At 51.5% G+C, this 15560-nt stretch overlaps 3 protein-coding genes across 3 annotated transcripts; 1 reads left to right on the top strand and 2 right to left on the bottom strand.

Annotated features, from left to right (window-relative positions):
- Positions 1–4131: 4131 nt before the first annotated feature.
- CPAR01_11946 (uncharacterized protein) lies at positions 4132–5731 on the bottom strand (the record flags this gene model as incomplete). Its single annotated transcript, XM_060496204.1, has 5 exons — positions 4132–4399; positions 4463–4573; positions 4645–4859; positions 4998–5264; positions 5375–5731. Coding segments are annotated over 5 exons (1218 nt in total), but the record flags the coding sequence as incomplete, so codon positions are not given.
- Positions 5732–7411: 1680 nt separating this feature from the next.
- CPAR01_11945 (acyl-CoA dehydrogenase domain-containing protein) lies at positions 7412–10813 on the top strand (the record flags this gene model as incomplete). Its single annotated transcript, XM_060496203.1, has 6 exons — positions 7412–7715; positions 7764–7967; positions 8020–8099; positions 8181–8424; positions 8481–8932; positions 10001–10813. The coding sequence occupies 6 exons, from the start codon at positions 7412–7414 to the stop codon at positions 10811–10813; spliced, it is 2097 nt and encodes a 698-aa protein (XP_060344988.1).
- A 367-nt stretch (positions 10814–11180) lies between these two features.
- Positions 11181–14127, bottom strand: CPAR01_11944 (uncharacterized protein; the record flags this gene model as incomplete). Its single annotated transcript, XM_060496202.1, has 7 exons — positions 11181–11394; positions 11452–11740; positions 11798–12400; positions 12462–12768; positions 12840–13015; positions 13078–13753; positions 13816–14127. The coding sequence occupies 7 exons, from the start codon at positions 14125–14127 to the stop codon at positions 11181–11183; spliced, it is 2577 nt and encodes an 858-aa protein (XP_060344987.1).
- Positions 14128–15560: the final 1433 nt, after the last annotated feature.

The following is a 15560-nucleotide window of genomic DNA, read 5'->3' as shown; positions in this document are numbered from 1 at the left end:
TACTACACCCCGGCCCGACAAGCAAACGGTAGTTTCAACCACACTTTGACGATGGCCCTTACTTTCGAAAAGTCTTTGGTTTCCAATCGCTTGCTCGAACGCCAGCTCATTTCAATCATTGGCGAGTTGTCGAGACAGAAAGGGAATTGGGGGAGGTTAGCGAGACAGCCAAAGTGCCTCGCTAGAAAGCAGGGGATGCCATACCAACCCCCAGAACCGCTAATCTCGGACAGGCTAGGAGGGGTGGGGGATAGGCAGAGAGAAAGGCTGAATTGCAAAAGTTCACCTCTGGGCCCGTACGTAATTCCACCGAGGAACCCACAGGCCAAAGAGAAAAGTGGGAGATTTCGTGTTGCTGTGCCTTTTCAGGCGTTCTTGGCCATTTTCCCTATTTACGGAGTTCAACTCCCACAACCTTGTAAAGCTAGGCCCCCCTTCCCCCAGAACCACTCTTTCAAGAGACGGATTTTCCCATCTCCCTCTTCTCGCCTGTGTCTGGCTAAGCATTCTCGTGCGGTGGAGGCTCCCGGGAAACAATGCCGTAACTCCACCGAAGTATACACGGAAAGGATGTGGTAATCTAGCGCAGCAGCCGCGCCTCTCACGACCACTTACGGCGGTCTCTGCAAGGATAATTCACTCACCTCACCTCAGTCCCTCGCAACCGTGGTACGCATTTTCAAGTCCACAAGGAATACCTGGTTCTCAAACACCAAGCCTCTTCGTACTCTAAGCTGGCCCGTTGGCTGCCCCTAAATCACGACCAGCACCAGGTCTTTGAGGCATCACCATATCAAGACACTCCAACGCACCAGATTCGGCGATGACGGGAAAAGCTCGTCCTGGATCGCATCTCGTTCTTCATGCTATCTCGTTCGCCCCTCACAGATACCCACCGTCTCCATCAGCACTTTACTCTCATGATTCATCGCCCACGCAGAGGAAAAGATGCGCCGAAAACGGTAACATCGGTCGCAGATCAGACTTTTCTCTCAGGCGTCTTTCTGTTCTCTTTCGCCCGCAGCCAACAACCCTTGCCTCAGCCATGCAAGGTTGCGGCACAGCACGCTGGCTACACGACGAAGTACGTACTCCGTACAGACACCCTCGTCATCCTGCTGCAAGCACGTAACATGGATATTCTTCGGTCATTTGCCTCCCCTTTCGCTACGAAGCCATAGATTTGGTAAAGCGCCGCGTTCTGTGTCACCTAGATTACTGCAGCCCATCTCCTGCGTTCCTGCTGCTTCCCGAGACTGCTACCGGAGGGCGAAGAGATGACGACTCTGACCGTCTGACAAAATTCGAAACTGACAGAGAGGGCGCGTGTCAGGGAGCATGTCATAACAGACGGTTGACTACATTCACACGATCTTCCAGAAAAAGCCTCGAAATGGAACGTTACGCTGCCGGCTTGCTTCGCTAGTCTTGGGTTTGACTAGCGGGATGGTCTAACCAGTTGGCAACCAACCTCACCATTCAAAGATCTGACTGGTACCATTTGACAGCTAAAAATCAGATCGAATCATGCTTGCTGACAATACTCCGATCCCCAAATGTTGGCTCGGATTCACTTGATGTCTTCCGACCAGCATGTCCGCCCTACCTTCCCCCGTTCCATTCCTTTCCTTCTCGATACCATCTGCCCAGCAGTCTGGTTCTCGCAAAGTTGTGTTGACCAGGGCAGCATAAGTCTTTCTCGTGTGCATGTCCCTGCAATTCCCACTCATCTACATTCGACAAGGGAGTCACAGTCATGCATAAGAATCACGCTATCCTGTAGCTGACATTGGACAGCTGTCCTGCATGGCCAATACCGCGCGGCGCCATGTATATCCGACATGTACTCCGTATTCAAGCATACCAGATCATATTACACTGTATGTAACGCAACTCGCAGTTTTCTACTGCGTAGACAGTCGGTGCCCTTCGACCAGATTGCCGGATCAAGATACGGCCCCGAAGCCAGATGTATCACATTACGGGTATACTCAACGCCGATGCCGTGACATCCTATCAAATCACATCACTCAGGAAGTACGAGCCCCTTCGCCGTACCTCCTTGCTAGTATTTCCCCGGTCCCCGAGTCCTTCATCGACGGTAGCGAGGAAGCGTAGCGAGTAGTCTGGCTTGGGAGAGTACGAAGTCTGGACTCTCGAACAAATCTCTGGGAATTCCGAATGCTACGCCAGTGGAGCCACGGTTCCCGAGTGAAGCCGGGGAGGAGATGCAACGAGAAGAGTGTTTGATGACCGATCCTCAAGGGGCGGATAGGAGGACCCATCAAGGCTGTTGGCGAGTGAGAAGTGACAGCATGGGGGCCGAGTGCGTTAGCCCTGTTCATACGAGCAAGGGGACCGAAATGGACCGGACCAGTGATAGTGGCGGGTTATGATTTTTCAACGGTCGTTGGATAGCGTGGGAAAACGGCCCATTAAAGAGGCGTCGATGGCAACGTCGTCGAGTGGAAGCTCAGATATCGACGACATGTGGTGCAAGCAGTTACCCGTGCGGATACTTGCCTCGACCGATGTGGGACGATGCGACGCAACAGACGAGCAAAATGATGAACCGACTTACGTCTGCGCCTGAGAAAACTCTCCTATCAGGTGGTCGAGAACTGAGAGTCCGTATGGCTTCCATGTTGTCGACAGGGCTTTGGGAGGGATCCCGGCCTGGAAAGAGCTGATTTGTGTCCGGAGTATTGGGAATTATTGCCCGCATACGCAGTAGTTGATGGAGCCTACCAGGCACCAACGTGTGTACCACATGTGAGATACTTGGGAAAGACATTGATGGATTTGACATACTCGACAGGACGTCCCACTCGTCGGCATCCCAATATGCCAGGGATGTTGTTTGGGCTCCGAATTGGGTGGCCAAGGGCCGTCATGCCACGCCACATATGGAAGATTCCAGGGCTGCGAGCTGTGTATCTCATAGCATGCAAACGAATCCTCTTCTGGATGAGCATTATGGATCACTTCTCTGAGTATTCTTTGATTCCCGAGGTTTCAACCATGGTCTCTCTGCTAAATCGGGGCCGTTGGCAATTGATTTCTGTTAGTCAGACTTCGTCAGATTTGGCTAGACATGATCCTACTTTGAAGGCCTACCCCGAGCATAATATCCCCTTCCCGTGCCTCCTTCTTCCCTTCTTAGTATCCGTACCTAGTATCAATGACTTGAATCTTCTCGGCTAGGTAGGCGTGCTCTATTGATCGCGTGCTTCTAAATGTGATATTGCGACCAAGTCCGAAGTCGTATGACAACCTTCAAACACAAAAGTCTAAGATGCAGTAGCGTTCCGTCTGCAGCCTACCTTAGAAGGATCCAAATCCATGGGAGCGAGATTCGGATACGGGTGATTGCTGCTGGGACGAGGTCGATACCATTCTGGCTCGCTTCCTTCCATAACCGTGGGAGGAAATTGGAGTCTGAAGATTGGTTCGCGACTCCACGTGACTACAAATTGATCAAGGGCAGCAAGAATATCGCTTGCAAGCAAGCCTTAGGCAAGGATCAATTCCCAAAGGAGTCTACTTAAGCGAAACTAGGGCAAGGTTTTCGGACAACAATGCTGAAGTGCGAATAATTACCTTAAACCTGTAAATGGCCGCCCGTTGAGCAGATAAGATCCCAATAGAGTTTCTGCTCGGAACGGCTGTACGGCGGAAGCTAGTATGACAACGGCGAGTTTAGGTTCAATAGTGTGACTAGAACTAGCGTATCTCGAAGAATCCTTCATTCTCCTAGCGTGACAGTTGAACCGATAGCCTTGGCATGCAGTTTAGCTTCTAAATATCGTCCAACTATTAGAAGTCGATTCTGGGTACAGATACTTGCGAATACGTACTTTCCATGTCGCTCGAGAAGACCACTAGAGCCTAGACATCCCCTCCCTTAGTGAAGTCTTCAAAGCCGACACAGCGAGTGGCTCCAAGAGACCTGAACCATTCAGGGAGATTTTGCTATTCCTGAGACTCGGTCAAGCTAATGTGTCGTCCTCCAGAAGTAATTCTGATGTCAGCACGCTCGCTTGTCGAATAACCGCAATCTTGGACTGAGGTGGTGGGCTCTATTATTGATATTAAACACTAGCTCTAAAATGATGCTTTGGTCTTATCCTGCTATGGCTGTCTATACACCAATGCTGTCCCTCCCGTCTCGATCATCGTGCGCCGGCTATACTGCTGAAGATCTGCAAGACTCATCTTGACGAAGTCGTATTCCTCAAGTGCCTCCTCAGAAGAGCGAGAAGCTATTTGCGGTGGCATTTTCAGATAAACGTCAGGCCGACTCATTTCGTCTTCATTTTGGTTGGTGTCTTTGGAGGATTTGGAACGGAGGACTTGGAGTAAGGGGCGAAGGGTCGGTAGGCAGCAGCATATCACGGCACTATTCGAGTATGAGTGTAAGTCCTTGACAAGAGTTATCGTAGATGGGGCATTAAGTGCCTACCAATAAGCCTCCAGTCCTGTCCAAATCATCAAATCGACGGTTCCCCATGTGGGATCTTTGTAGTCAAAGGTTGAGACTTTGACCAGTCTGATGATGGTGATGAAACAGTTGCTATTCATAAACCTTTAGCAAGTCTTTCTCGTCTGTCTGCTCGCAAGCATGAAAAGATAGAAGATACTCACAAGCCGCCGAATACAAAGGACGAGATGAGGAGCATTTTCTTAAAAGGTGACATCGTCAACCTCATCGCGTAGGGTATTGGAATAAGTATCAACACGAAGTCGGTCACGATGCTACCAACTGCTATGCTGATGTATAGCTTGGAAAGGTCAAGACAGTTCTTGTGTGTAGTCCAGAAGTTTTGCACGGGTATGCAAGCCACAATCGTTGGAATAGTCTAGTTCTAGTGTCAGTACTTATTGAAAATATCCAATGGCACCGTCCCATGCCTCTTGTAGCATGAGTTTATATCAACTTCCTTGTGAGACAGTAACCCTTTCAGATTAGGACTCTGCTGGCGCTCAGAGTGACTTACTGCGTATATTGCCCAAGCTCCGATGAAGAACATGAGACCGTACAGATAGTACCTCGCACTGAAGAGTCCAAATATGCGGTGATATAATATCACTAGTGATAGCCGTGCGCTTGCGAGCCCCATTGGATACATAATCTCGTTGGCGAAGATTGTCTGATAGAATCGGGTAATGTTCATGGGGTCTTCCTCGTGGACAACTACTTCGTGTCTACCAAGTCCAAACTTGAGCCAGAACATTGTGCCGGTGAACACTCCGACGATGAAGACCTGCAACATGTGTAAGCGACACTCGCTACTAGAGAAGAAGGAAGAAGTCCACGAGAATCATGAGACTTTCAACGTCGTCGAGCCATTCCCTCAGAGAATCGCAGACTCACTAGAGCAGTTACCGACAGCCAGTCATCCCAAGCCAGCCTCCGACCAGACTGCCTCGCCGCAGCAAGCCGGGCACAAACCGAGAGAATCGAGAGGACGAAGAAGATGATGTGGATCGTATACACCTCTCCCGCTCGATTTTCCGCCCTAAAAGCAGCCTCTCGCTCCGGTGTCATGAGAGGCATGCCCTTGACCGCGTCCAACGACCGAAAGAACGACATATTGCGATGCCGACTCCGGGGTCTCGGTCGGTCGGTCGGTCGGTACAACAAGTCACGATGCTTCCATAGGTGGCAGGGAGGAAGAGGAGAAATTTTGACAGTAGGGGCAGCAGCGGTGATGGCATCGAGGGGCAGAAGCTGAGGAAAGCAGCACTAGAAGGGCTCTAGAAGGGAAGAAAATGACACCTGATTGGGAAAGTCAATGAGAAAAGAGGAGGGGAGGGGATGGATTGAATTGGACAAGCTCTGAAACGTCGTCCCGGTGGGTGACCTTTCCCAAGCTGAATAGAGTTCGACACAAGGCATTCAAGAGGGTTGCGAGACGGGAACTTTGTGTGTGCTGCCATCCTTGACAGAGTACACGGTAACGGAAAGTCAAAAAAGTGACCACCTCCTCAGCTGAATGTGCAAGTTTTGAATTAGAGTGCTACATGTTCCGGTAAAAGGAAAGCAGGCCGGTTGCCTGCTAACGCGTGTTTCTCGCGTTATTCCACCAACTGCAGCTCAGCTGGAGTAGTTGACTGAGAACTCTCTTGGTTATGGCTTGACGTTGACATGGTAGAGTTTCTGCTAAGCAGAACTTCGCTTACGACAGCTCAAATCCCGACTCTTTGCAACTCTCATTAGAATCAGTGGGCTGGCTGATTGGTCCCCTCCTCTCCGGATCTTCCACGTGCAACATTCCTTCCGTTGCGTTTCGACTTGTTCGGACAATACCCAAGACGCCGGGAACAATGTGTTCAGACAATTTGGAGACGGCTTGATCAGCCAACACATACACGTGTTTGATAGCCGGTAGAGTAGGTGGCTAGCCAGACGCGCGGAAGAGAGAAAAAGGTGCGCTTATACAACTTTAAAAGTCAATCAGGGATGAACAGGGAGAGGTCCTACCGCTGACGTCAAACATGAAGCCGAAGACCCGAAATGACTCGCCGAGTCCGAGGCTTTACATACTTCTTTCAGACAATGAGACCGAGAATAAGAGAAGGAGGCATTTCCTTATTGGTTTGAGGGGTATCATGAAATATGAAGCTGTGTGCTACTCAAACTCACGAGGACGAATTGCTTGTAGGAGGGCGCTTGGCTGTCACAGACATCTCTCCGGTCGATGGCCAGGATGCTCTATCATATGATACGTGGCGTTTGCATTCTTCGATGTCACATCAAGGGTTCCTCCGTACCTGACCCTTGGGTTCGAAGAGTCCCATGCTTGATGCAACATCAGTAGACAAAGTCGACGATCAAGTAGGTTGTTTGGAGCTTGTCACAAAGCATTGACCTTACCTGCCGCATTGCGATCCAGTGTCCAAGATGCTTTTTCGCAGAAAACCACCCAAATCGCCTTCACTTTGGCATCTTCCCCGTCGAAACTAGTAACAGGGTCTGGCCTGCAGGAATAACAGCATTTCAGCTGAAAGAAGGTGCTGCCTGCTTCCTTGCGGCCGAAACCTAGGCCTTAGACATCAAGCCGTGCCAGCTTGTGCCTCAAGTGTTGTCGCCGTCACCTAACACCGACGCGAGTCGTGCCGAAAGGTAACAAAGTCCGACCGCATCGCACATCCGGATCAACTAAGGGCTGTCTTAACAATTCAAGCCCCTTTTTCCCCGACATCCCCAAGCGCGGGAGCGCGGGGTAGGAGCGAGACGTGACAAGAAGCTACGTGGATGGCGCGGGGCAAGCGGCTGTATCCAAGGCGGACCTCGGCTCATCCCGAACCGTGCACCGGGCCGCACATGTATTTTAGGAAACTGATGGACAAGAGTCATGGCATTCACAAGAATGCTGGGCAGAAATCGAGCCAGATTTGAGGAGAGACAATGTCAATCAAAGTCAAGAATATTCCCGTCGTTGAGCCATACGGCAACCCTGCGCCCTTTGCGGAGCCGGCGTGGTACAATACCCTGGCTTCTCCTTACTACGATGAAAGCCATCGGAGGGTGAGGGACTACGTGCGCAAGTACATCGAGGAGCATATCGCGCCCAATATTCAAGAGTGGGAAGAGAAGGGACATGTCCCCGATGAAGCAAGAATTCATTTTGCCAAATCAGGCTTGGCTTTCCCAGACTTGCCGCGTGAATATGCTGGCGATGTTCCATTACCGGGCAATGTCCCAGCTGAGAGTAAGCACGAAGCTTCAGTGTGAAGCCGTCTTCTGACATCATCCCTAGAATGGGATATCTTTCACTCGCTTGTTGTAAGCTACGAAGCTAGTAGAATATGGGCTGCCGGAGTGTCTGTGGGACTCAACGGCGGCACGACAATCGGCGTACCTCCTGTCATCCATCATGGCACAGAAGAGCAGAAGAAATGGTGGCTTCCTGGGCTTGTTAACGGGAAAACAAGCTTTTGTCTCGGTTGTACTGAGCCTACTGGTGAGTATTGTCGGACGTTTCTCTCGAGAGTGTCGTGATTAAAGGCGTGAAGGCGGCTCCGATTTGGCGAATTTGAAGACCACGGCAACCAAATCAGATGATGGAACATATTACACCGTCAACGGCCACAAGGTAAGTCAAAATACCATAAACTCTACAGATGGACTCCTGCATCTCTTCAATGCTCACGACTTGAGACTAATGAACCTTCAGAAGTGGATCAGCGGTGCGATACGTGCTAGCCACATGACAACTGCTGTAAGGACCGGAGGCCCTGGTATTAAGGGCATCTCAGTCCTGGTCATACCTCTTGATCTTCCCGGCGTTTCTCGACGCAAGATTAGTAATAGTGGATGGAACGCTGGAGACAGCACATGGGTGACACTGGACAATGTCAAAGTACCTGTCAATCACCTCATCGGGCAGGAGAACGCTGGGTTTCAGTACATTATGACCAGTAGGTGACCCTGTGAGAAGATGACATATACCTTGGCTCTTATACTGAACAAACAGACTTCAACAAGGAACGATTCATCCTTGCTGTACTCATGAACGGCCAGGCCAGAATTTGCCTGGAAGACGCCTGGGCATATGCCATAGACCGCCACACATTCGGCAAGCCACTCATGTATCATCAGATCATTCGACATAAGCTCATCACAATGGCGCGCTACATCGAGTCGCACTGGGCCTGGCTCGAACAGATTGCGTATCATGCTCACACTACCGGCTCCATGGGCACAGAACTAGCATCAAGGATCGCCATGGCCAAGATTCACGGCGGACGTCTTCTAGAGCTCGCGAACCGGGAGGCACAGCAGATATTTGGTGGTGCTGGATATCAGCGTGGCGGCGTTGGGGCTCGCGTCGAACAGATCAGCAGAGACCTTCGAGTGAACATCGTCGGCGGCGGAAGTGAGGAGATCATCACGGACTTGGCTGTTCGGCAAGAGATTGGCGCAGCTGTGAGTAGAGGCACCAAGTTATGATAAGTATTGAGCGTTATAGTCCCGTAACCGAGAAACTCCGATGACTCCTTCAATGTGGGAAAAAATTCGCAATGTGCAGGTGTCGCGATAGCCTCAAGGATCCAACGCTGCCCCTCAGCCACACGATCTCGCTTATTCTTTTTTCCCGATGTTCGTCCGGCTCGCTCCGAGCACCAATCAGAGGTCATGTCACCGAAGTGTCCGGCATCTTGAGTTGCAAATAGGGGCGGGCAGGTACGGCCGAGCGTGGCTGCTGTCTCTCGAAGTCTTGGAGGAGAAGAAAGTCGACACTCTCAACACTTTCCTGCAAGATCCCGTTCATAAGGTACCTACTTAGACGAGGCAAGAACATCCCCTCCAACGCGTTTCGAAGGAATATTCCCCGTTCCGAGCTTGGAATGTCCGTGGGCTCGAATGGAACTTTCCTGAACCTTGGATTTGTTGGACCCCCGCCCCCAACACTGTTCCTGCCATCTACAACCTTTCCGTTTTGCTTTCTACGCAACCGACAAACAAAAGTCAGGTAAGCTACTTGGGTAAATGGCATACATAAACGTGGGTTGCTGATTTCCTCTCTGGTCACCAGGTCATCGTTCAATAACTACCGCACTAGACAAACGCACCATCGTATTGATCCCGCTCGCAAAATGGAGCAAGCGGTAAGGGACTTCAAGACCCTCGGCCGGTCAAAGTCAACGCCTTCGGGTCTTGAAAACAAATGGGTTTTTGGTGTCTGACACGTCGAACTCAATCCGCCTGGAGATCTGGTAATCGCCGTACACCCAGTCAGCCGGTTCGTGTTGCGAGGCGGCCCGGCTCAGATCCTCTCGCAGCCTACCGAACGTGATAGAGCCAGAGCGACTGTGACTCCCCTTCTCCAAGCCTTCTTCAAAGGCAGCCCAGGTGCTGAACATGTTGCGTTTGCTCCCTGGAGCTGGTCGACAGACAGTCCCGAACTCGCTGCCGCTATTGGGCCAGAGCTGGCTGCTGCAGGAATCCCGGGTGGTCTTGAGAAGGTGACCGTTTGCTCTGCTGAGGAAAAAGGAGATCCTCGGAGAAACTTGGTCTGAGCTCAGAGACCTCCTGATGAACTTCATGGGTGGTAGCAGGCCCGGACAGGCGACCGCAGTTCCGTCCGCTGTGTCACCCGGGGACTCATCCAAATGCCATGGCTGTGGTGTCTCCTCCGAAAACTTCCCCTCGCCGATGAAGAAGTGTTCCGCGTGTCAAAAGGCGTGGTATCATTCCCAGGACTGCCAGCGCTCGCACTGGAAAATGCACAAGCCGACCTGTGTCGCCCACCGCCCGGCTCCAGCCCCGTCCACGGCTGCGTCGCCGGGCATGGGCCCCGCATACAACTATTACAACAATGTGGCGCGAACATCTGAGGAGGGGCAGGCGTTGTTGCGCTCGCTTAACATCGATCCTATCTCGGTTCGCCCAGGAATGGAATTGCCACTGCGCCGTCTCGTCATCGCTGGCAAAGACACGCCTGGATACTTGCGAATTCTCTTTGGGCCGACGTTTGCTAGCGAGAAGAAGGAATTGGAGAGGGTTAGGCTGGAGGTCCTGATTGACCCTCCTCGTGGCTCCCCAATGTACGTGAAACAAGACCTTGATGACGCCGGAACCAAGCCTCCCACTCGTGCGCTTCGACCGGCGAGCGAGGCGGAACTGGAGACGTTGAAGGAAGTGCGGGAGATCCAGGAGAAAGTCAGACAGAAGGTTGGGGTTGGACGTTCGCCTGATACAAGAGTCATGCAAGAAGTCCTGATGACTTTTGGGCCCGATTGGTCAGAGAAGTTGCAGCTGTACATGCTTGCAGTCAATACTATGGACCAAGGTGTCCGCCGCTGAAGATCAAGTCGAGTTGCTGGCAAGATATTTTCGGCGAAAGGAAGTTTGGGATTTGGGCCAAGAAGATCCCGGGAGAGTTTTCAGCAAGTATTATTACGTGCTCAGCTTTCAATGGAATCAAGGGGGCAATACAGGGCCTGCTGTCATCTGAACAACCCTAAGCAAACTTAGAAACGAGAGCAATGACACCACTGGGATGATGTATTCTACATTTGTGTGCTTTGGAAGTGTTACTAATACGAAGATCGTCATAGCAATGTTTTCTCGAAGGAAATGGAAGGAAGTGGTCAGAAGTGACTTTGATATATGTATACGAAGCTGCCTGGGTACTACCCATAGCCTACAATCATCGCCCGAACCCGCTGTCTCAATAACGGACAACGCGATTGCGGACGTGATAATCCAAGTCATGCCTCCTCTTCCCAGAGCCAACAACTCTCGTTTCAAGTGCATTTAGCAGGCCATCGAGACCGCGCTTAGCAGAACCTCCAGATAATGTGACACCCTCATCAGTCAGGGCTTTTCTGACGTCCGCGACAGTAGCCTTCGAAGTTGAAGCCGGAGCCTCGACCTCATCAAAGCTTTTCTCTGGTTAGTCTTGGGAACTTCAGCTGAAACACTGACGTCGATTTACTCACTAGTAGACGGCATAAGGACCCGGCTTGCCCGCCGCCTTGGCGGTTTCTCCACCGTTCAACTCTTGCTTGCCGATGAGCTTGAACTTTCCGGAAATCCCCTGCACAAATGAGGTCTCGCGGTATTCCGAGTTGGCAACGGCTTCAATGTAGCGACCTGACTTGGAGTTGATCATGAAGAGGTAGTCCTTTGTGGTTGTGAACATGCCGTCGCCGAGGTTGAGGGTCGTCGCCATGACTTTGCGAACCTCGCCGGTGCCACCTGAAGGTGTGTTGACATTGAGAACGAGGTCTACAAGTTATTAGCAAATATTAACATTGAAGACTGTAGAATATCAGCATAACTCACCTTGAACTTCGTAGATGCCTGCCTTTCCCTTGCTAATCACACCGGACTCAAGCTTATTGAGCATGTTGACCGTCGCAGCATCAAGATCAGTCGAGCGTACAACTAAGCCAGTAGCAGAGGGAAGCTTTGACAAGGCGTTGTTGAACTCGGGGTTGATCATGTACCATTGGATCCAGGTCTTGAGAGCCCACTTCTCCTGATCACTTAGACCATACGCCTTGGACGTTGCGGTGGCGATCTTGCCCCAGTCGGCGGTCTTCTTCCTTGCCTCGAGCAACACAGCGCTAATCTCGTCGACATTGGCGGAGACGGACTGCGCCTTGGTGTACCAGTTAGCAAAGCCCTCGCTCATGGTAGTGATAAGCGTCTTCTCGTCAGCTGTGAGGGCTGCGGTCTCGGAGAGAGTGGCTACGACGCGATTGGCCAAGGGGATGGCTTCAGATGTGCCGAGGCCGGTTGCCAGGCCGGTCTGGTCGTTCCAAACGGGCTCTGGTGCTTCCAGGGTCTGAGGACTCAAGAAGCAACAGAACTTGCGCAAGATGCCCTTTTGGCGGCGGACCCTGGCACCACCTCCCTCGATGCAGATTTTGCAGTTGTCGAATCCTGATGAGGTTAGCTCTGAAGCCTGAGTAATTGGACTAAAGTTGGCGTTGCTTAGACTCACCTCCTTCTTCGATGGATTTCTCCATGGCAGCAACGTCGCTATCCGTGTACAGCAGTTTGGGCTTTCCATCGCCGGTATCACGGAAGATCTGCACAGTGTTCTCACCCTCCTTAGCTTCCAGCATGAGCCCCTTGCCTTCGCCAACAGTTGCCGCAGTCTTGCCAAACTTTGTCAATACAGCGTCCACGGCACCAACAGCCTTCGCTGCTGTTGCGACGTCCTTGGCCACACTCAAGAGTCCCACAACATCCGCGAAGATGCTGCCCGCCTTTTCAATATCGTTGTCGTAGGTGAGTTCGTGGATGCTCTGTTTGACAAGACGTCAGCAGAAGCACTCGACTGGGGCTTTTCACGAGGCCTGAGTGCGTGTTTACTCACATCAAAGGCTCTGAATGCGTCTCTGCATCCCTCTCGAATGGTCTTTCCGACGCTCGCCTCAAAGATGCTGGTAAGATGGCTCATCCCCATACATGTAACCTTGAGCTCTTGGACGTGAGGCGTAGCTAGAAACTTGAAAGCACCGATAGCTGAGTTGATGACGTTCTTCATTACGCCTGAAGCAAGCCTCGTATCAGTGATTGGGGCTCTCTTGGTATTAGAATCAGTCACAACTTACCCATCCAAAACTGGTCCTCAAGAGGAATATTCGACCCGGGGTTTCCAAATAGAGGATCATTTGAAGTCTGGCGCTTCGAGTTCGCGCTACCGCCTCCACCACCAACACCACCAACATACTTGATCCCAGCGAACAAATTAGAAGCGCAAGCGGCTCCTGAGGGATTAGCAACACAAGGTCCCTGGCTAATCTTCCTCACGCAAACTTCAAGCGCATCCGACGCATTGGCTCCAGTGCGAACTTCAGGAAGATCCAGACAAAAGGCAGGCCACAAGTGAAGGATACAAGTCTTGTTGGAAGGATTGGCATCGCAGCCGCTGGGGATGGTAGCAAAAGAGCGCGCAACGATGCAGTCGGTCGAACCCATACTTTCTAGCATGGATGTTGATGTGTTGCCTTGGTCGGCGAATCTGCACTGAGGGATATCGCCTTCTGATGCTGGCGGAGTGGTGCCAAAGGAGGTGGATGTGAGGTTTGTCAATTGCGCTTGCGGGTAGTACATGGTCCCCGTGGCGGGAGGAATGACGAGCTTTCCGGTGTCGTTGGCGTACGCGCAGAACTGGGTCTGGCTGGCTGAGGGGAAGGTAAGGGCTTCGCCGGCGTTGGCGGGCCTCTCGAGGGCACCCAGTGTTGAGGAGTAGATGAAGAAGGGCTGCTTGTCTCCGGGAATGCCAACCTGATGAAACTTTTCGTTAGGGAAACCCTTCGTAGCTCAAGCAAGGGAAAACTTCAGCTCACATAGAATGTCTGGTTCTTGGCCAGATCGCATGCAGCAACCTTGACAGTACCGCTGGAGATATCCCAGCAGCCACCACCGGAGCCTCCTCCGGCAACTCTGATCCCCGAAGGATCGGTGAAAGATTTACCACCGGCCAATATTCCGTTTGTTAAGTAAAATGTGGTAGCTAGATCGGCAGCCGTGCCACCCGCCATCACCGTGTCAGTATTAGACTGAACTGGTGTGAACGTTTTGGCATCCCCCGTTGCGTCTTGAAAGCTTGCAGCGCATGATGGTGTATTCTCGGCCGTAGCAAAGAACTTAAGCGGCATTCCAAGAGTCTGTATTACAGACGGCTTTTGTCAGTCCCGTTGCCCTTCTTGCGATATTGGGGAGTGGTGGTCCCAGGAGGAAGCTAACCCATTCAACCGTGTTGTCTGTCTGACCATTGGTTCCAACCGCTAGCAAACCAATGGCCCCAACGAGACCCCGAAGAGAGTCCCGTGATTTCACCATGATAAAGGCTGAGGATGACTTAAATGAAGAACGAAAAGGAGTCAAATGAGTGGTTATAGGTTACGGTCAAAAGAGTGACTGAGAGAAGGAACGGCCGAAGCTGACCAAACAAATCAGGGCCCCAACGCCTCGTAGGGCAGCCGGCGTTCGTTTTATCATCCGAACATGATCGCAGAGCAATATCATAGTCAGTCAAACCACTTGGACTAACAACAACTTACTAGCTCGGTCAGTCCGCTGTACCCGACGCAAAGGACATGATCAAGTTGCAACAGGGGTTTTCAGGCACACTGCGAATAAAGTTGCGACGGTTCGCCTACATCGTCATGCATTCACTTTTTTCAGAGCCACCAACTTGACTCAAGACTAGGGAACCCCTTCTTGCAGCTCAGAGAAGGGGCTGTGTAGGCCTGGCCGGCCTCGCAGGCCTAGAATCATGGTATGTTGTCTGGGCTTGATAACCATCCTTCTCACCAGACCTGTTTGCTTGTCATGGTTTCATCTGTGAGCCTTGTGGGGCCAGCCCATCCGATCGGCTGCGTTCGTTCGCTAGGACAGTGATAAAGTTTTAGCCATCTTCATCAAATTGACGCTCGGATCTATTTAAAGACCACTGGCCACCGCGTGGCATTTCCCCTCTTGACGATAAAGAATCCTCCGCAACCTTATTAGAAGTCAAGTTAATACACCTCGTTTGGTATGTGAACAAGGCATATGGGACACATTTACCCGTTAAAGCAATCAACTCGTAAAGGTTGACTTCCAGTGTTGGCTGAAACTAGTTGACTCCTAGGAACATGCTGAAGATATGGCGAAGTAGAAAGATGGAAAAAGGCCAAAACGAGTTTTGCTTTGAGTCAGATACGCTGATTATGTAGTGGTGTTCAATCATTCAATACGAGACGAACATTAGGCTTGGGCCAGGCGCGTTGAAGTTTTTATGACATGTTACTGAGCTATTCGGCCCATTTCGTCTCCTTGCGGGTCTACCAACCAAGAGCCGAGAGGGAACTGCCGCCTGGCCGCCGGACGCCGATAGACAGCAGGATGCTCAACAGAACTCCGAGTATGCCGACAGTCTCGTACGAGGTCTAATAAAATATGCCGCGCGCAATCGAGCGAGTCATGCTATGTTCTTGGCTAGTTTCTTCCTTCTGGGACTCGAGGGGCAGGTGTCGGGATGCCAAGCTTGACTTCACCAGATGAAACATCTTAAGAATAATCGTTGCTAATAACGAATGCCCTCGCC

The sequence above is a fragment of the Colletotrichum paranaense genome (assembly GCF_030867605.1).
Source record: "Colletotrichum paranaense strain IMI 384185 chromosome Unknown Scaffold_10.1, whole genome shotgun sequence".
NCBI lineage: Eukaryota > Fungi > Ascomycota > Sordariomycetes > Glomerellales > Glomerellaceae > Colletotrichum > Colletotrichum paranaense.
The sequence above is the reverse complement of the archived record's forward strand: the minus strand, read 5'-3'. Positions and strand labels throughout refer to the sequence as shown.